Raw genomic sequence first — 20,288 nt, 5'->3', positions numbered from 1 at the left:
AGTTTGTTTGGGTTTGGGGGTTGGTTTGTTTTTTTTTAATTTTGCAGTTGTTGTGGCAGGAGCCGCCGAAAAGCCCTTCAAGAGCCGCAGGCGGCGGCCAAGCCCCGGGCTGTCGGGCCCCTGCCCTGGGGAGAGCAGAGAGCGGCGGCCCAGGGAGCTGGGCTGGGAGCAGCGTTCAGGGCCCAGGCCTGGGGGGGAGGCGGCGCTGCCCGCCCAGAGGAGGGTGAGTTCCCCGCTAGGACCCAGGGGCGGCCGGAGCCGCGGGGGGAAGCGATCGCTGGCTGCCCCCGGCCGGCCGCAGGAAGCGAGCGGCAGCCGCTGCGGGGCCTCTGCTCCCCGGCTCCCTCCCTCCCGGGCGGGCGGGGGCTGCAGCCGGGAGAGGGGAATCTCCAGCTCCAGCTGCAGCCGGGCCAGTCCCGCTGCTCCCCGGGAGCCGCTCCCCGGGCGGGCAGCGCCCCCAGCCTGGCCAGGGCCCTGCCCGGCCCAGCCCCTGCCCCTGCCCCTGCCCCTGGCCCAGGGCGGGCAGCGCTCGGGGGGAAGGTAAGAGCCCCCGGCCCGGCCCCGGGAGCGGTGCCCGGTGCCCCCGGGCGGGCTGCAGGGGGAGGGTCCGGCCCCGGGCTGCTCCCCGCCGAGCTGGCTGCGATCCCCGCCCCGAGGGAGGGAAGATCCCGACCTTGGGGGCGGGGGTGTCTGGGGGGCAGATAACGGGGGTTGACGGGGACCAGGCGGGCGCGGGGCGCTCAGGGCGGGCTTATGGGACGGGGGGGCTGCAGCAGAGGACGGTCTGTGCGTGGGGGGGGGTCCTTGGGAGGGAAAGGGGGTGTATGGGGCGGGGAGGCTGTGGGAGGGGGAGATAAGGGGCGGGGTGGGAGGGAGGGAGGGAGAGAAGACGGGAGCGACATCCTCTGGCGCCCCCCCCAGCACCCCAAAATAGCAGCCCCAGGCCTTACGGGAAGGCAGCTGCCCCCCTTTGCCCTCCCTGGTTGGCAGGTCTGGGCCGAGGTTGGAGGATGTGGGGGGGTCCCTAAAGTGGCTCCGTTGCTGCTGCTTTTTGGCTTAGAGGCTCTGCCCCGGCGGGGGCATTTCCGGGGGAAGGGGCCGGGTCTGTGCAGTGACAGAGGGACCGGGGGTCCCCCCGGCCGGGCAGAGCCCAGTGCGTCTGTCTGCAGGGCGGGAGCCTGGGGGGAGTCAGGGCGTGGCAGGGACTCACGTGGCCCCTTCTGCAACCTCCCCCATCTTCCTCTTGCCCCCGCAGGCTGAGGGATCACGGCCACGCTTGGATCCCCACAGTCCCATCCTGCAGCAGGGATGGAGCCCGCTCAGGTAGGGGATTCTCAGGCAGCTGCTGGGGGGGCCCTTGTAGACGGGATGCGGCAGGATGGAAAGATGCAGGATGAGGCAGGGAGGGGATAGACAGGGCAGTCCAGGGTGGGGGGCATGCAGGGTTCTGGACACCCCCCTTCCTTCCAGGCTATGCCCCTTCCACTCCCCCCCTTTTCCCCAAATCCTGGTGATGGGGGTGAAGGGAACATTCCCCCATTTCTGACCCCCAGACATGCCCCCGGCAGGGCTGGGAAAACTGCCCGGACTCCCCGGGCTGCAGCCGGACCCCGTCGGACAGAGGCTGCTGGGAAACCCGGAGGGAAGCTGTCGGGATCCCTGTCCCCGGCTCAGAGCTCTGCTCCCCGGAGCAGCCTGGGGCTGGCGGCGTGTGGGGAAGGAGCAGCCCCTGCCCGGCGCCGTGTGCTGGGGGACAAGGAGCTCTCACCTTCCCCTTCCCCCTCCCCCTCCTGGTGCTCGGAGCAGGGCGGGGGGGCTCTGCCTTTCTGGGCCTCCTCCCCCCTGGACAGCAGGCCGGGGGCCGGGGCAGCGGCGCTGAGCGGGGGCCTGTGGTCGTTGCAGATGGCGGTGAGCTTCGAGGAGGTGGCTGTGTATTTCACCCCGGGGCAGGGGGCGCTGCTGGGCCCCGCTCAGAGAGCCCTCTACAGGGCCGTCATGCAGGAGAACTACCAGGCGGTGACCTCGCTGGGTAAGGGCGCCCCGGCCCCTCGGGGACTACAAGCGGCGGGGTCTGCATTTCTCAGATGGTTAAATTCTTCCTTGGTCAGTTGGATTAGTGGGGAGGGTCACATAATCCACAGTGCAAGTGTAAGGGACACTTTCACCTCCACAGTCCCTCCAAGGCGACCGGGGAGTCGGAAACCGAACGGACATGCCCAGTCATCCCCGTCTCTCTGGCTTTCCAGGGTCCAGATGCAGAATATCAACCTACCCATGTTGTTTCTGCTCCACAAATTCATCTTCCTTTCTGGGATTCGCTCCAGTCATTGGGAGGAGTCTTAGGCGATGTCTATACAAGACATACAAGTTGAGTGCAGATACGCAATTTTAGCTATGCCAGCTGCAAAAGACGCAAGGTTGTTTGCAATGATTACCGTAGTACTTTGCAGCTGAACAGAGTCTGGGCTTGCCCCACTATGACCTCTGCATGGATGACCAGGGATAAAAAGGTGTGATAAGATTGTTTTGCCGTTGCTTTCAAGCAGGATGGGAAGCGGGAGATGAGGGCATTATGGGATGCCGATGATATGTACCCAGAACCATCCACTGCACTGTTTTGTCCCATCAGGCATTGGGAGCCTAACCCAGAGTGTGAAAGAGCAGCAGGAACTCAGATAACTACCCCTAATGTATTGCTGTCGAACTTTTGTGCCTGATGGAGGACATGCAGCTTTGACTTTACAAGATCAGATGATAGAAAATCAGCCTTAATAAATTTGACCTACTCTTGGGCCGTTTCTACACATGCCACTTTTGGCATGCTAATAAACGGCCTGAAATATACTAATGAGACATGGATGCAAATTCCCCATGCCTCATTAGCATAAGGTCGCGTGATTTGGAGTTCGGAAGAAAACGCCATTTAGAAGCGTGGCCCCTTGGAAATTTTTGGGAAGAAGGGGCCTCCGGAAGAAGGACTTCCTCCCGAAAGGACCCCCCCCGCCCTCCCCGGGCTGCGCTTCTAAATGGCGCTTTCTTCTGGACTCCAAATCACGTGACCTTATGCTAATGAGGCATGGGGAATTTGCATCCGCACCTCAGTAGCATATTTTGGGCTGTTTATTTCAAAGAAAGTGGCATGTGTAGAAACGGCCTTGGAGTGTAGACATGGCCTCCTGGTGAAGGTGTAAAAGACATCTTTGTCAACAGATGCCTGCTTCTCCCTGGAGTCTAAATTATCACAACACCCCATAGGGCAGGTTAAACTCCAGGTATTCCTTGTGACAGAGACCCACCCAAGATTTCATGTGAGCTGACCTGGTCTGATCTGACCCTCTCAGCAGGATTTCCCATCCGCAAACCGGAGCTGATCTCCCAGCTGGAACGAGGGGAGGAGCCGTGGGTCCTGGATCTCCAGGGGGCAGAACAGAGGGAGAGCTCAAGAGGAACCCACAGAGGTGAGGCGTCCAGAAAACCAGGGGCAATATCGGTCAAGGGATAAAAGAAGCGGAGACTCCCAAAATCTTCCTAGGAACGAGGGCCCCCCAGTTCTGCTCCATCTCACCCAGGTCAGAGCGTCAGGCAGCAGGTGGCAAAGGATGAAGGCAAATATCAGTCATGTCTTCCTGTGCGTCCTATTAACTGTTGGGAATTCCTCCCTGATGGAGCGTTGGGGTGGGATGTGGAGTCAGATCTAAAATCTCCATCTCCCCAACAGTTCTTGTTTTGTTTTGGGTGTTTTTTTTCCCCCTCTTTCCTATTCCTCTTTCATTTCTTTCGTCTCTGATCAGGCAGTGACTCCTGTCTGGATTCTCCCCCAGCAGGTAACATCAGAGTCAGTGATATCAAGGAGGAGAGTCAGCCGGAGGAAGGCCCTGGCAAAGTGGAACCATGGGAGACGGTGATCAGAAGAGCTGATGAGAATGTGTCTCAGGGCTTGGAACAGGGAACTGCCTGGGGAGATCTGGCCAGGTCAGAGATGCAGCTGAGAAACCATCCTCTGCTAGGCGTGGGCAGCATTCTTTCAGGAGGGAGAGAATAGCTCAGTGATTAAGGCATTAGCCTTGTAAACCCAGGATTGTGAGTTCAGCCCTTGAAGGGACCATTTAGGGTCTGGGGCAAATAGATTAGGGAAAAAAAAAACTCACAGGGGTGGTGCTTGGTCCTGCCAAAAAGGCACAAAACGGGACTCAATGACCTCTCAAGGTCCCTTCCGGCTCTTTGAGATATGTATATCTTTAGATATTTTATTATGATTTTTTTATCCCAGGAAGAAGCTGGATGAATCCATTCAAGGTGTCGGAGGACACAAGGAAGCCTTGGTGGAACAGACAAGTCGCAGTGAAGAGAAACATCAGCTCGAAGAGAGACCTTATCAATGCCTCGAGTGTGGGAACAGTTTTAATGAGCGCCCCGCCCTTCTTACGCATCAGGAAACTCATGCTGGAGAGAGACCCTACAAATGCCAGGAGTGCGGGAAAGCTTTCGGCAAGAGCTCGACGCTTTTTACCCATCAGCGAATTCACACAGGCGAGAGACCTTATAAGTGCCTGGCGTGCGGGAAGTGTTTTCGTCAGAGCGCGGCGCTCATTGTCCATCAGCGAACCCACACAGGAGAGAGACCCTATAAATGCCAGGAGTGCGGGAAAGCCTTTACCAACAGCTCTGCCCTTTTCACACACCAGCAAACGCACACGGGGGAGGGATCGTTTAAATGCCTGGAGTGCGGGAAGAGTTTTAGCCACAGGGTGAGGTTAATGGCGCACCAGCGAACCCACACTGGAGAGGCCCCCTATCGATGCCAGGAGTGCGGGAAAAGTTTTAGTAAGAGCTCTGGGTTGTTTAGACATCAGCGAACGCACACGGGAGAAAAACCTTACCAGTGCCTTGAGTGTGGGAAAAGTTTTCGTCAGACGGCAGCACTAGTTATCCATCAGCGAACTCACACAGGAGAGAAGCCCCATAAATGCCAGGAGTGCGGGAAAGGGTTTAGTCAGAGCTCAGGACTTTTTCAGCATCAGCGGACGCACACAGGAGAGAGACCTTATCAATGCCCGGAGTGCGGGAAAGGCTTTATCGCCAGGTCCGTCCTGACGAATCACAGGAGAATCCACACGGGAGAAAAACCCTACCGGTGTTCGGAGTGCGGGAAAGCCTTCCGGGTGAGCTCAAAGCTTCGGGCACACGAGCGAATCCACACGGGAGAAAAGCCCTACGAATGCTCGGCCTGCGGGAAGACTTTCCGAGTGAACTCGAAGCTTCGGGCGCATGAGAGAATCCACACGGGGGAGAAGCCGCATGGGTGCTTGGACTGCGGGAAGGCGTTCCGGGTGAAATCAAAACTTCGGGCGCATGAGAAAACCCATAAGAGTTCGGACTGCAGGAAAACTTCGGCCCAGCGCTCATCCCTTAGTCAACATGGAAGCGTTCACAAGACGGAGGTCTTCTAAATGCCTTGGGAAGGCTTCAGGAGGAGCTGAGCGCTCACCAATTATGGGAGAATCCACACAGGTGAAAGATCGTGGGAGTAACCTGACTGCCGGAAGAGGTTCAATTTGACTTCACACAATAGCCATCCGCGCAATGGAGAGACCTTGAACGTGGAGGAAGGTTCATGAGGTGCTCTGGGAGTATCAGAAATCTGCAAATCCACACAGGGAACAAACCTCTGAGATGTTCTCCATGTTGAAAAGGCTCCGCGTGGAGCTGACGCCATGGGACATCAGAGACTCCTCCCCACAGCAGGAAGATTCTCTCAGGGCCCTGGCGAGGGTGGGCTGTGGTGACTACCTCATCCCCACATGCCCCAGGGGCACGGGGATCCAAGGGACCCAGCTGCCCTTGGCTGGGGTGAGAACCCAGCAGTAGTTGTTCAGGGACTCGCTGGCTTTGTGTGGTCTGAGCAAACCCCAGGCCCAGGAGAAGATGCCCCCATCAGCCCCTCCTCCCTGCTGCGGCCCTGGCTGCTGAGCTGGGCCACAGCTGGGGGAAGAGGAAAAGAGAAACTCCTCCAGAGGCTCCCTCAGCCTGGCTGGAGTTCCCCTCATTTCTTTTCCCTGCCCCTCCAGGTTATGCTGAGAAGCATTTTAGCGTGGCCGTGTCTATGCGTGCATGAAAGAGGCATGCAAATGAGGGCAATTGAAAATGCAAATGAGGTGCAGATTTACATATCTGGCACCTCCTTTGCTAAGTCTCCTTTCGAAAGAGCTTCTTTTGAAAGAAGAGAAGCAGTGTGGACGCGGCTCTTTCGAAAGGAAACCCCATTGTTGAACGCTGAAACAAAACAGGAAGAAGGGTTATGTCGAAGATGGGGTTTATGTTCCAAAAAGCCACATCTATGCGGCTGTTTTTCTTTTGAAAGGGGAATATGCAAATGAGGCACCACATATGTACCTTTGAACCTCATTTGCATTTTTATTTCCCTCATTTGCATGCCTCTTTCGAAAGAGGAACGCATGTGTAGACACAGCCGGTTTGTTCTGTTCCTCCTGTACAAACCGGTGTCCAATGGATTATTTCAGAGTGTTAGCAGGGAAAAATGGGGTGTGTTGGATTCTGTGAGGGGGATGGGGGTGAGTCTCCTGGACCCTTCAACCTCACACACCTGTCAGACAGAGCAGCCCTGGCCTACCTGAGGAGTTTCGGTTGTTCCCCTTCTACCTCTCCCTTTTCATGTTTCTCATGGAACTCAGTGTCCGGGCTTTGATTACTTGTATCCTCCATCAGGCCCTGAGGGTGGGAGAAGAAAGGTGAGTCTCAAAGCACGGTTTGAGCAGAGCCCTGTAGCCCATCAGGTTACATTGCTAGCTTCCTCCATTGCCTAGAGAGGTGTTTCTTAAACTTTTGGAAACCACAGAATGCCCAGGCAACTATATTTTTTATGTAGAACACCTATGAAAATTTTCTTCCAAAAATAATTGTTGTCAGACCAAAAAAAACCCAAACAGCAACATATCCAGCAAAACCAAAGTGAAGTCATTTAATCGGGTATCATAACAATGAAGAAGTAACATTGCATCTGGTTTTAATACAGTAAACTCTTTCATCTCCAGCATGCTATGATCCAGAGCTCTCAAATAACCGGCATTTTAACCATAAGTAAATTTAAATGACGTTTTCCATGAGTACAGTGAAAGTAAATACAAATAAATACAGCAAGTACATTACACCTACCCCTCGATTTACGAACGGCCAATTTACGAATTTTTCACTACAACGACCCATGTCAATTTATACCTGTTTTTCAATGTACAAACTACTATTTTCACTGCAGGGAAAAACCAACCTTTGTCTGAGCATCCACCGCACAGTCAGTCCTCTGCTGGCAGCTCCATTCTCGACTGATGAATTTTCACTTTACGAACACTTGATCGAACGAATTACGATCAGAAATCGAGGGGTCGGCATCTAAGTTTACAGAGTACAAGACGACTGCTGTTGGTAAATAAAGTACCCTGCATCCGTTTTGGTTTGTTTCTTGATATCTAATCTTGTTTTTCTTTAGTGTTATGCGTTGCTGGCCATACCTCTCTAGTATCCAGCATATTTGAATATCCGGCAATCTCCCAGTCCTGGGGCTGCTGGAGATGAGTTTACTGTAACAGGAAATATATACCATCATTGTAGGATATCAAAAAAGTGCCAGATACTCGTGGCACACCTGTGAGTTATAACACCAGTGTTCAGCGGAACATAGTTTAAAAAACGACTGCTCTAGAATGGATTTTTCACTGATATGGTTGGTTTTATTGTCTCAGAGAGGTAGCAGTGTTAGTCTGTATAATTTATTAGGTGATGGGCTTTTGTGGGACAGACCTGCTTCTTCAGATCTAGAGACACTGGATTAGCCAGATCTGAAGAAGTGGGTCTGTCCCACAAAAGCCCATCACCTAATAAATTATATTCTTATCCTTTAAGGTGCTACTGGACTGGGATGGATAGCCCAGGGGTTCCCCCATTGGCCTTGTAAACCAAGGGTTGTGAGCTCAAGCCTGGAGGAGGTTATTTACAGGTCTGGGGCAAATATGGTTAGGAGGGGAAAAAAATCTGTGAGTGCTGATGATAGGGCCTGCTATGAGTGCCAGGTACTGGACTTGATGACCTCTCAAGGTCCCTTCCAGGTTGATGAACTAAGGTACATCTCCCTATATTTTATTGCTCCCTTCCAGGAGTTTACCAGATGCTAATATACCTCACTCAGAATACTCTCTGATGGGAGCCGTGTTAGTCTGTAACTTTTGGAGTCACAAGTTGTCCTGTGGCACCTTGGAGATTAACAGATTTATTAGCTCTGAGCGGTTGTTGTTGGAACCCGCTTCAGATGGGAAAATGGAAGAGTTGGCTGGAATGCAGAGGAGCCTGGAGGCCTTTCTCCTGTCAGGGGGAGTCATAGGATCCCAGGGCTGGAAGGGACCTCAGGAGGTCATCAAGTCCAGCCCCCTGGTTCAAGCAGGATCAACCCCTACTAAGTCATCCCAGCCAGGACCTTGTCCAGCCAGGACTTAAAAACCTCTAGGGATGGAGATTCCGCCACCTCTCTAGGCAACACATTCCAATGCTTCACCACCCACCTGGGGAAATCGTTTTTCCTAATATCCAACCTCCTCTTCCCCAACTGTAACTTCAGACCATTGCTCCTCATTCTGCCATCTGTCACCACTGAGAACAGCCTCTGTCCATCCTCTTTAGAGCTCCCTTTCAGGAAGTTGAAGGCTGCTGTTAAATCACCCCTCAGTCTTCTCTTCTGCAAACTAAATCAGCCCGAATCCCCCAGCCTCTCCTCATAGGGAGCTTAGCTGGAGTCAGTTAGAAGGAGGGTTTGCAACCCTTGGCAGAGATACACATCTGGGCTGCACCTGTGTCCCTGGGAGAACTGAACAGACTCCAATGAGGAAGCAAAGACGTTCCCTTGAAGTTTGGAGCAGAGCGGTGACCACAGGGAACCCTGCAGAGCCCGGAAGTTGTGAGGAACCTCAAAGGGAGCAGCTGCAGGGACAAGAAAATCTCCATTAACACGTACGAATGGGTGTCGCAATACACCAGAGTTCATCAGCCCATAGAATTAAGCATCCCAAAAGCTTTATCTGGGTGAGGAAATAAGGTTTGGGCCTGGCATGTTGGGCAAAGGGATATGAATATTCATGCCACTGCCAGGGCCCTGTAACAGGGCAGAGAACCATGAAGCAGGATTTACCTTGGCTAGTCTTTACAGCGGGGGTTTCACTCAGCGCAGGGGCCATTTATAGCCGGATTATTTTTGCCATCCACTTTTCCCAGCCTCCCACCACTGTGGGGGTGCCCCAGATTCTGCTGCCACCCCATGCCGGCCCATCCCCTTGCCTGTAATACCCATGACTGTGTCCTTTGGAGGAAGGGATACGGGGGGCGTGGTTTAGGGTTTGCGGGATCATGATGGACACACACATCCTGGACCACAGAGATTTCCATGCTGGGTTGCAAAAATGCTCTAGCTGGAAACGCCCCACAGGCCGTGAGTTTGAGACCCCTGCTTTATAGCTTCCTAGAAAGAACGTAACAGCTCGGCTTGATAGCTGAGGCCTCATCATCCTGTCCTGACCTCAGCCTAGGCCATCCAATTGATGGTGCAGGCCCGAGAGAGAAGATCGGTCCTCTGCCTTCCGCCGCGGATGGCAGGAGGGGCTTCTGAACTGTGTTGCTTATTTGTGACTCTGCCTTGTAGCTTTGCTTGCTTGTTCGTTTGTCTAGATAAAAGTCTCAAAACACAATGGTATTGTCCTTTGTATGAGGGCCCTGGCTATGCACCCCAAGAGTCTTTTGCTGAAAGAAAACTGTCTTCTGTAACCCCAGAGGAGCCTGAGTTGGGCACAAAGAGGAATTCCTGTAATGAGGTCACTGATGAGCCCTAACAAACTAGCCCCCGTATGTTCAGGTCAACAAATCCCAGCCAGCCTGTATTGGTAAAGTGACCCCTGGATTTTCCCCCGCCCAATCCAGAACATAGAACCATAGAACACTAGAACTGGAAGGGACCTTGAGAGGTCATTGAGTCCAGCCCCTGCCCTCATGGCAGGACCAAGTACTGTCTAAACCATCCCTGATAGACATTTATCTAACCTGTTCTTAAATATCTCCAGAGATGGAGATTCCACAACCTCCCCAGGCAATTTATTCCAGTGTTTGACCACCCTGACAGTTAAGGACTTTTTCCTAATGTCCAACCTAAACCTCCCTTGCTGCAGTTTAAGCCCTCTACTTCTTGTTCTATCATCAAAGGCCAAGGAGAACAATTTTTCTCCCTCCTTAAAACTTTTTAGGTACTTGAAAACTGCTATCATGCCCCCTCTCAGCCTTATTTTTCCTAAACTAAACAAGCCCAGTTCTTTCAGTTTTCCCACATCACTCATGTTCTCTAGATCCTTCATCATTCCTGTTGCTCTTCTCTGGACCTTCTCCAATTTCTCCACATCTTTCTTGAAATGTACCCAGAACTGGACACAATGCTCCAACTGAGGCCTAATCAGCAATGAGTAAAGCAGAAGAATGGTTTCTGGTGTCTTGCTCACCACAATCCTGTCAATACAGCCCACGCTCATGCTGGCTTTTGTCTGCAACAGCATCACACGGTTGACTCACATTCTCGTCTAAAGAGGAAGCACTGAGTTAGGTTTTGTCTCGTTTTCCTCTTTCTTTTACAAGGATGATGCTTAAAATTTTCTCAGGAACACAGCCAAACCATGCAGCAGCGCTGGGTAACGCAGGTTTGACCTGTGCAGAAGGAAAGTGGTTCTCCAGATTCTGAAATTAAGATTTGGTTCCCTGGAAGGGGCAGGGAGGGACACATGGCTCATCCCCACCCAGATCCCACCTTGGAATCCCTACTCAATGGGCCTCTACCTCTGGGCGAGAACCATGTGGGAGCCAGGACTCAGACCCTTCTGTTTGATCTCACAGGTGGGGTGTTCCCACAATAGCATTCTTGCACCCCACTTTTCCCAGCCTCCCACCACTGTGTGGGGGGCGCCCAGACCCTGCTGCCACCCCATGCCAGCCCTTCCCCCTGACCGTAATACCCAATGATAGAATCCTAGGGCTGGAAGGGAGCTCAGGAGGCCATCGAGTCCAGCCCCCTGCCCAAAGCAGGACCAGCCCCAAGTAAATCACCCCAGCCAGGGCTTGGTCAAGCCGGGACTTAAAAACCTCCAGGGATGGAGAATCCACCACCTCTCTAGGCAGCATGTTCCAGGGTCTCACCACCCGCCTGGTGAAGTAGTTTTCCCAAATAGTTCAGTAGTTTGAGAGTTGACCTGCTTAAACCCCAGGGCGTGAGCTCGGCCCTGGAGGGGCCCAACTAGGGATCTGGGGCAAATAGAAGAGAGGGGGTCAAAAAAGGACGGTGCCTGGTCCTGCCGAGAGGGCAGGGACCTGGCCTGGATGACCTCCGGGGGATCCCCTCCCGTCCTGTGAGGCGTGGGCATCTCCCGACAGGAATATCCAACCTCGGCTGCTCCCTCCGGCACTGGAGACCACGGCCCCTTGTTCTGCCCTCGGCCTCCGCTAGGGGCAGCCTCGTCACTGCCCCCCTGCAGGCGGGGGAAGGCGGCTCCCAACCCGCCCGTCTGCTCTCTCCCTCCGCGCCCCGAGCCCCCCGCGCGGGGCCGAACCTTCCCCCCTTCTTCCCCCCCGCGGCTGGAAAGTCACCGCAAACTGCAGCTCCCCCCGGCCCCGGCGCGGCGCTGCCCGCCCAGAGGAGGGTGAGTCCCTCGCTAGGACCCAGGGGCGGCCGGAGCCGCGCGGGGAAGCGATCGCTGGCTGCCCCCGGCCGGCCGCAGGAAGCGAGCGGCAGCCGCTGCGGGGCCTCTGCTCCCCGGCTCCCTCCCTCCCGGGCGGGGGCTGCTGCGGGGCCCCGGAGCCCTGGCTGCAGCCGGGAGAGGGGAACCTCCAGCCGCAGCCGCAGCCGGGCCAGTCCCGCTGCTCCCCGGGAGCCGCTCCCCGGGCGGGCGGGCAGCGCCCCCAGCCTGGCCAGGGCCCAGCCCCAGCCCCTGCCCCTGGCCCAGGGCGGGCAGCGCTCGGGGGGAAGGTAAGAGCCCCCGGCCCGGCCCGGCCCAGCCCCGGGAGCGGTGCCCGGTGCCCCCGGGCGGGCGGGCTGCAGGGGGAGGGTTCGGCCCCGGGCTGCTCCCCGCGGAGGGCCGATGCCGCCGGGCCCGACACGTGGGGAGGCGCCCGGGGGCAGGTGATGGGGGGACGGGCAGTGGGCGGGGCCGGGGGCAGGGGAAGGGAGTGGAGGGGGGGTGCCTGGGGGCGCCCCACAATACCCCCCCTCCGCACCCAGCCCGGGGGGACTCGGTAACAGCAGGAACTAGATCCCCAGGGCAGCCCCGGTTTCGCTCCCCCCGCCAGCCCCGGAGTGCAGGGGAGGGGGGAGCCCCAGGGCCGGGCGGGGACCTGCCCGTGGGGTGGTCAGGGTGGGGCTCCCTGTGTGTCGGGGGGTCCCAGAGCGGCTGCTCTCGGTGACCCAGCCCGGCCCCCCCCCCGGAGAACAAGCGCCCCTGGGAACGGGCCGGGCCCCCGTTCTCGTGGCCGAGGCAAAGGGGCCGCAGGAGCCAGAGGTGGGGCGGGGGGTTCCCAGCTCCCAGCCCGGCCTGGCTCCGTTCCCGTCCCCCCCGGGGCAGCCTGACTGCTGGGAACGAGGGGAGCACCTGGCAGGAGAAGCTACGTCCTGCCTGGGCCGAGTCCCCGGCGCTGCTGGGGGGACACTCTGCCCTGGGGGCCGATATCAGGGGGCTCCTTTGCTGACGCTGTCCCAGAGTGGGGGGCAGGTGTGCCAGGGGTGAGGGGCCGGGTCTGCGTTGTGATAAGGTGACTGGGGGTTCCCCCAGCCGGGCAGAGCCCAGGGCGGGAGCCTGGGGGGAGTCGGGGTGTGGCAGGGGCTCCCTTGGCCCCTTTTGTGACCTCCCCTCTCGCCCCACAGGCTGAGGGATCACGGCCTCGGTTGGCTGCGGATCGGCCCCGTTTCCAGGAGCCAGGGCAGGGAAATGGCCGTGATGGAGCCAGCCCAGGTAGGGGACTGGCTGGCAGCTGCGGTGGGAAGCGGGTGGTGGAGAGGCAGGGAGGGGACAGGGTGTGAGAAAGTTCTGAGGTTAAAGGGGAAGAGGTGGAGGTTGGATATTAGGAAGAACTTCCCCGGGCGGGTGGTGATGCACTGGAATGTGTTTCCTAGAGAGGTGGTGGAACCTCCATCCCTGGAGGTTTTTAAGTCCTGGCTTGACAAAGCCCTGGCTGGGGTGATTTAGTTGGGGTTGGTCCTGCTTGAAGCAGGGGGCTGGACTCAACGACCTCCTGAGGTCCCTTCCGGGCCTAGGAGTCTGTGAAACCTGTTGGGACACGTTCAGCTTGTCGCCTGATTTTCTGAGCATGGTGGTTGGCGTGGGAATGGGACATCACTGGATTTCTATCCCAGGAAACCCCCCGGGCAGGGCTGGGAAAACTGCCCGGACTCCCCGGGCCGCAGCCGGACCCGGCCGGCCAGAGGCTGCTGGGAAACCCGGAGGGAAGCTGTCGGGATCCCTGTCCCCGGCTCAGAGCTCAGCTCCCCGGAGCAGCCTGGGGCTGGCGGCGTGTGGGAAAGGAGCAGCCCCTGCCCGGCGCCGTGTGCTGGGGGACAAGGAGCTCTCACCTTTCCCCCTCCCCTTGCTGGTGCTCGGAGCAGGGCGGGGGGGCTCTGCCTTTCTGGGCCTCCTCCCCCCTGGACAGCAGGCCGGGGGCCGGGGCAGCGGCGCTGAGCGGGGGCCTGTGGTCGTTGCAGATGGCGGTGAGCTTCGAGGAGGTGGCTGTGTATTTCACCCCGGGGCAGGGGGCGCTGCTGGGCCCCGCTCAGAGAGCCCTCTACAGGGCCGTCATGCAGGAGAACTACCAGGCGGTGACCTCGCTGGGTAAGGGCGCCCCGGCCCCTCGGGGATTAGCAGCCCGGGGGATCCCCGTGTGCAACACTGGGCAGGGTGTTCCCCGGAGAGCGGGATGAAGGGAGGCGGCTGCGCAGTTCACTGCTCCGGGGCAAGAGAGACTTTTATCTCCGGCTCCGCTGATGCGGGGTGGGTGGGGAACCCCCGGCCTGCGACTTGTCTTGATCTGGACCCTGAGGGTGGAGGGTGCGGGGCCCTGGGCCTCTCGGGCCGGGTCCAGACCTCCCGTTCTGCCATGCTGTGTGGGGCGGGAGCAGCTCCAGGCCCCGCTGCTGGTCGCTGCTGTTCCTCCAGCTGGAGCTGAGCAGCAGGAGCCTGCCGGGAGGCTTTCTACCATTGCTCTGATTGGCCGGTGTCCCGGCCAATCAGAGCAGCAGAAGCCATGCCTGGGAGCCAGGAGAGGGGGTGCTGGAAAGCTAAGTGTACTAGTGTAGCGCAGACCCTGCGCCCCCAGACAGCTCCCGTCTCCCCCTCCCATCCAGACCCACACGCCCCCCTTCCTGCCCAGACCCCCACCCCTCTCCTACACCCCCTCCCACCCAGATACCACAGCCCACTTCTGCACCCCACTCTGCCCCAGATCACCCCCCCTCCGGCCCCATAGCCCTGGCCCCATACTATCGGTGTCACATCAGTGAGGTGTTTGGGGTTTTTTTTTTTTTGCTTCTCGCTGCTGGGGCCGCCGACTGATTCGTCCATGGGTCGGTGGCCCCTGACCCGAAAAAGTTCCCCACCCCTGCTCTGAACAGAACAAGCGTTTGGAAACCTAATGGACATGCTCAGTCATCCCCACCTCTCCGGTGTCCAAGGGTATTGCCCCGCCTGTGTCATTTGTCCTGCTTCCGCCGCTCACCTGCTCATGTGGCACTAGGGGTCTCGTCTTGGTGCTGCAGGTTCGGGGCACAGTGAGCCGGGGGCTCTGGGGCATTGAACCAAACTCAAATCCTGACCATGGTGGGAACCACATCAAGCTGGGGGAGGGGGCGCACCTCCAGGATTGTGTGCGCGCCAGCCAGTCCCCCAAATTGCAGCTCCCTGGGACCTGCTAGAGAGGGCATGAGAACTCCCCTCCCCTGCTGTCCTCAGGTGGCTGCCGCCACCGAGGGGTCTCAGTTACCATGTTGCTCCCCCCAAGGGGAGGGCTTCGCATTCTGCAGGCTTGGACACCTCCCCAACTTCCTAAGTTCTGTCGTTCCCGAGTTAGCACGCTCCCAGGGAGGGTGACATGAAACACAGGGAGTGTTCCTCGCAAGGAATACTCCACGTGCCCTGACTTGGCCCAATTCCCCCCCTGCGCAGGGTTCCCCATTCCCAAACCGGAGCTGATCGCCCGGCTGGAGCGAGGGGAAGAGCCGTGGGTGTCCGATCTCCGGGCCGATGAGGAAGGGGAGAGCCCGAGAGGCCCCCGCACAGGTGAGGAGTGGGGGGACCTGAGGGTTTGTCGACTTTTGGTTTTCATTTGCTCTTTTATTTTAAAAGCTTGTGCTTTCCGAAACAGAAAGAAGACAACTGAAATTGTTCACGCAGCCGTGTGTGTGTGTGTGTGTGTGTGTGTGTCTCTCTCTCTCGCTCTCTCTCTCTCTCTCTCTCTGCCCCCTCCTCCCCCGTCCACGTGGACAGGAAGCTCAATGTTAGGGCTGCTCCGTCGAGTGTTGCCCACGCCCCCTGCTGTGCAGCATCCCAGATCCGCCATTGCTGTGCTGGGAAAGTTATCGAAAGAAATTCGATGTGGTTCAACAAGGAGAAGTGCAGAGTCCTGCACGGGGGGTGGAAGAATCCCAACCACTGTTATAGGCTGGGGAGCGACTGGTTCAGCAGCAGTACACCAGAAAGGGACTTAGGGGTTCTGGTGGATGAAAGGCTGGATATGAGTAAACAATGTGCCCTTGTAGCCAAGAAGGCTAACGGCATAGTAGGGTGCATTAGGATGAGCATTTCAAGCAGATCTGGAGAAGTGGCTGTTCCCCCCTATTCAGCACTGGTGAGGCCACATCTGGAATATTGTGTCTAGTTTTTGGGCCCCCGGTATAAAAAGGAGGTGGATGTGCTGGAGCAGGTTCAGCAAAGGGTGACAAAAAAGATTGAGGGGCTGGAGCACAAGACCCATGAGGAGAGGCTGAGGGATTTGGGCTTGTTTAGTTTGCAGGAGAGAAGACTGAGGGGTGATTTCATAGCAGCCTTCAACTTCCTGAAGGGGAGCTCTAAAGAGGATGGAGAGAGGCTGTTCTCAGTGGTGTCAGATGGCAGAACAAGGAGCAATGGTCTGAAGTTATGGGGGGGGAGGTGTAGGTGGGATATTAGGAAAAACTACTTCCCCAGGCGGGTGGTGAAGCACTGGAATGTGTTGCCTAGAGAGGTGGTGGAATCTCCATCCCTGGAGGTTTTTAAGTCCCGGCTTGACAAGGTCCTGGCTGGGATGACTTAGTGGGGGTTGATCCTGCTTGAAGCAGGGGGCTGGACTTGATGACCTCCTGAGGTCCCTTCCAGCCCTGGGATGCTGTGAACATTTGGAATGAAGGCTCCATGCCTGCTGCCTGCAGAGGCTGGTGAGCTGGGCTGGCTCTGTCGGTTTCAAACGGTGTGGAAAGGAACCAGAAACTGTGGGAGCGAGAGGAATCGAGGTAGAGCAGAGGCTGATGGGACAAGATCCTCATTCTCAGGAAGACTTGTGCTTCCTGTTGGCATCCCACAATGCGGAGCGACGGACTGCAGCACCAGGCATGGCGGGATACAGGCCCACAATCCACGGCTCTTTTTTCGAAATGGGGCTCTTTCCATGTGAATGCTCCATTTTGGAAGTACTAGGGCAGGGGTCAGCAACTCCCGGCACGGGTGCCGAGAGCGGCACACGAGCCGATTTTTCATTGGCACACCAGGCGGGAGCTCAGCCCCGCCCCTCCTCCCCCATGCAGCCCGGCGCTTGCTCCAAGCCGTGCTGCCTGTGGGTGAACAAAAGACCAGCTAATGCCACCAACCACCCTCTCAATCAGGGATTCCCAACCTATAGGTCGGGACCTAAACGTGGAGCACCATTAGTTTTTCCCACGGTGGCTGGCTGGGTGGCTCTGAGCTGCATGTGGCTCCTTAAGGAGCCATTTGCAGCTCCTGCTGCTCACTTCTCCAGCTTCCAGGGGTTTAAGCTTGGGGTCAGGGAGGGCAGTTTGGAGCTGCAAGAGGTTTAAGCCTAGGGGAGGGGAGGGCAGTTTGGGGCTTCAAGCCTGGGGGGCAGGGGAGGGGTGAATCAGGATTTATTAAAAAAAAACGTTCTCCCACCAGTTTTGAATTGCCTTGGGTCGCAAAGTCTTACTGAATTCCCAGAATGGGTCGCCATCTTGAAAAGGTTGGGTGACGCTGCCCTAGCTGGCAAAGCTCGGTCTCTTCATTCATTCATGAATGAAGTTGTTGTAAATTAGACGAGAAGTGGCTTTATTAAGTATCACTGGCACTCAGCCTCTATGTGGAAGTCAAAAGGTCAAATTTCGGCAAGGAAAGGTTGCTGACCTTGGTGCGTGAATGCAATTTTTCGACCCTTTTTTGACATTAGAAGGTCGAAAAACGTCAGGAGGAAAAAACCCTTCAGTGTAGCCACAGCCGGAGGCAGAAACATCTGGTGAGTGAAGAGAAAAGCCCTAGAATCTTCCTTCTCTCACCCAGATCAGGGTTGCCACCGGCAGGTGTTGAAGCTTTCAGGCAAATATAACTCTCAGCCTCCCACCTCCTGTTGGCTTTTGGGAGTTTCCTCCCTGACTTTATTTCCCTAGAAGTGTTTGGGTGGGTGTGGAGGCAGGCTCCCGTTTCTCCATTCCCCCGACTGTCCCTCTGTTGTGTTTTTCCTCTCTGCTATTCCTCTTTTAGACCTTTTCTCCCAGCACAGACAGTGACTCTCTCTCTCTCTCTCTCTCGGCAGGTGACAGGACAGGGAGTGAGAACAAGGAGGAGAATCAGCTGCAGGAAGGCCCTGGGAGCGTGGAACCACAGGAGACGTTTCTGAGAAGAGCTGAAGGGAATGTTTCCCCGGTCTTGGGACAGGGAAATGATCGACCCAGTTCAGAGATGCAGCCGGAAAAACATCCGGGGAAGAAACGGGATGAATCCATTCCCTGTGGTGGAGGATCTGCCCAGGAACGCCCAGTCCAGCAGACAAGTCACGACGTAGAGAAGCCCTACAGGTGCCTCGACTGTGGGAAGAGTTTCCGTTTGAAAGCCACACTTTTTGACCACAGGAGAACGCATACTGGAGAGAAACCCTATGACTGCTCAGATTGTGGGAAAAGCTTCAGCAGGAAATACTGCCTTATTATACACCAGCGGGTGCACACGGGGGAGAAACCCTATAAATGCCTGGAGTGTGGGAAAAGGTTTGCCACTAACTCAGCCTTTCTTGTACATGGGCGAATCCACGTGGGCGAACGCCACTATCAATGCAACCAATGTGGGAAAAGTTTTATGGGCAGTTCGTCCCTTATTAAACACGCCAGAACGCACACGGGAGAAAAACCCTACGAATGCCCGGAGTGTGGGAAAAGTTTTACCAATAGCTCATCCCTTCTGGAACACGGGCGAATCCACCGGGGAGAAAGACCCTATACGTGCCGCACCTGTGGGAAATGTTTTATTAGAAGTTCATCCCTTAGGAGACATGGGAGAACCCACACAGGAGAGAGACCCTATAAATGCCAGGAGTGTGGGAAAAGCTTTTCTCAGAATGCCCAGCTGATTACACATCGCCACTCCCACACGGGAGAAAGACCCTACAAATGCCTGGAGTGCGGGAAATGTTTTTACAACAGCGCCGGCCTTGTTAAGCACGGACGAATCCACACAGGAGAGAGACCTTTTAAATGCCTGGAGTGTGGGAAAGGTTTCACCGTCCATTCCTCCCTTGTTAACCATGAACGAATTCACACGGGAAAAAGACCTTATCAGTGCCTGGAGTGCGGGAAAAGTTTCACTGTGAAATCAGGCCTTAGTCTGCATGAGAAGACTCACTTGCGAGACAAACCCCAGAAGTGCTCGGAGTGTGGGAAGGGCTTTGTTTCCAGGTCAGAACTTCTGCTGCACCAGAGGGTGCATACGAGACAGAGACCCTTTAAATGCCTCGAGTGTGGGAAAAGTTTTATTCGGAACTCCCAGCTTCTTCAACATCAACGAATCCACACGGGCGAGAGGCCTTACCCGTGCCCTGACTGTGGGAAACGCTTTATGGACAATTCGTCCCTTACTCGGCATCGGAAAAGCCACACCGGCGAGAGACCCTTTCAATGCCCCGAATGTGAGAAGTGTTTTCGGTACAGTACAGACCTTAAAAAACACCAGAGGGCCCACACGGGAGAGAAACCCTTTGGATGCACTCAGTGTGGCAAAACTTTCACGGAGAAATCCATCCTGGCTAGACATCTGAAAATCCACACGGGAGAGAAACCGTACAAGTGCCTGGAATGTGGGAAGAATTTTGTTCATCTCTCGTACCTGACCAAACACCGGAGAATCCACACAAGAGACGGTGGGAACACCGGCCAGAAGAGCTCAGAGATTACAAAATTCGAGGGTGAGACCCCCAAGCAGTAGCTCGACTGTAGAAAAAAATTCAATTTGACTTCCAATGTCAGTGACCCACACAACAGAGAGAGCTTGGAGGTGGGGGAAGCTTTTTGGAGCATTCAGCATCTGCAAGTCCACACAGGGAAAGAAATGTTTGAGCTTGTCTCGGTGTGGAAGATGCTCCCTGTGGAGCCTACGCCATGTGGACATCAGAGACTCCTCCCCACAGCAGGAAAATTCTCTCCGGGCCCTGACTGGGGCTGGCTGCAGTGAAAACCCCATTCCCTTCTCCCCACATGCCGCAGGGGCATGGGGCACCCAGGGGTCCAGCTGCCCATGGATGGGGTGAGGATCTGGCAGCAGCTGGTTGGGGACCCTCTGGTTGGAGCAAACCCCAGGCTAGGACGAGATGCCCCCAGCAGCCCCTCGTCCCTGTTGCAGCTCTGGGTGCTGAGCCACAGGTGGGGGAAGGGGGAGAGAAACTCTTCCAGAGGCTCCCTTGGCCTGGTTAAAATTTCCCCCCTCCCTTCCCAGCTGGGATCCCCCTCCCTCGGAGATGAGGAGAAGGGCACTTGAGCCTTCTCTCTAGACACCTGTCCCCTCCCCCATCTTCCACAAGCCCCCGGGCTGGGCTCCCCCACTGACCTGGGGCTGTTCCCTGCAGGGGGGAGTCCCAGGGGCTGGGAACTCCTCCCCGAATCCCCCAGGGCGCTGGGACCTGGGCGGGGGGGTGTCAAACATTCAGGGACCAGGGCGATGGGTTCAGGGGGGGAGACTGGGGCTGGAATGGTGGGGGCCGGGGGAGCT

The 20,288-nt window shown here is 56.6% G+C and overlaps 1 protein-coding gene across 1 annotated transcript; it reads left to right on the top strand.

The window, feature by feature from the left end:
* Nucleotides 1-400: 400 nt before the first annotated feature.
* LOC142024674 (uncharacterized) lies at nucleotides 401-20,231 on the top strand. The gene is made up of 12 exons (XM_075016827.1): nucleotides 401-540; nucleotides 1,256-1,323; nucleotides 1,903-2,029; nucleotides 3,345-3,458; nucleotides 3,822-3,972; nucleotides 4,271-5,441; nucleotides 6,727-6,749; nucleotides 11,540-12,058; nucleotides 12,950-13,037; nucleotides 13,784-13,910; nucleotides 15,240-15,353; nucleotides 17,848-20,231. Exons 2-12 carry the CDS (start codon nucleotides 1,309-1,311, stop codon nucleotides 19,506-19,508), a joined length of 4,110 nt encoding a protein of 1,369 aa, XP_074872928.1. The 5' UTR covers nucleotides 401-540; nucleotides 1,256-1,308; the 3' UTR covers nucleotides 19,509-20,231.
* The last annotated feature ends 57 nt before the right edge of the window (nucleotides 20,232-20,288 follow it).

This window comes from Carettochelys insculpta, chromosome 22, assembly GCF_033958435.1.
Source record: "Carettochelys insculpta isolate YL-2023 chromosome 22, ASM3395843v1, whole genome shotgun sequence".
NCBI lineage: Eukaryota > Metazoa > Chordata > Testudines > Carettochelyidae > Carettochelys > Carettochelys insculpta.
The sequence above is the reverse complement of the archived record's forward strand: the minus strand, read 5'-3'. Positions and strand labels throughout refer to the sequence as shown.

Excerpts from the sequence above, each read along its gene's own strand:
- LOC142024674 (XM_075016827.1), top strand. Across the intron at positions 5,442-6,726 it reads GAAGCGTTCACAAGACGGAG|GCCCTGAGGGTGGGAGAAGA; the intron begins GTCTTCTAAATG and ends ATCCTCCATCAG. Across the intron at positions 13,038-13,783 it reads CCGTGATGGAGCCAGCCCAG|ATGGCGGTGAGCTTCGAGGA; the intron begins GTAGGGGACTGG and ends TGGTCGTTGCAG.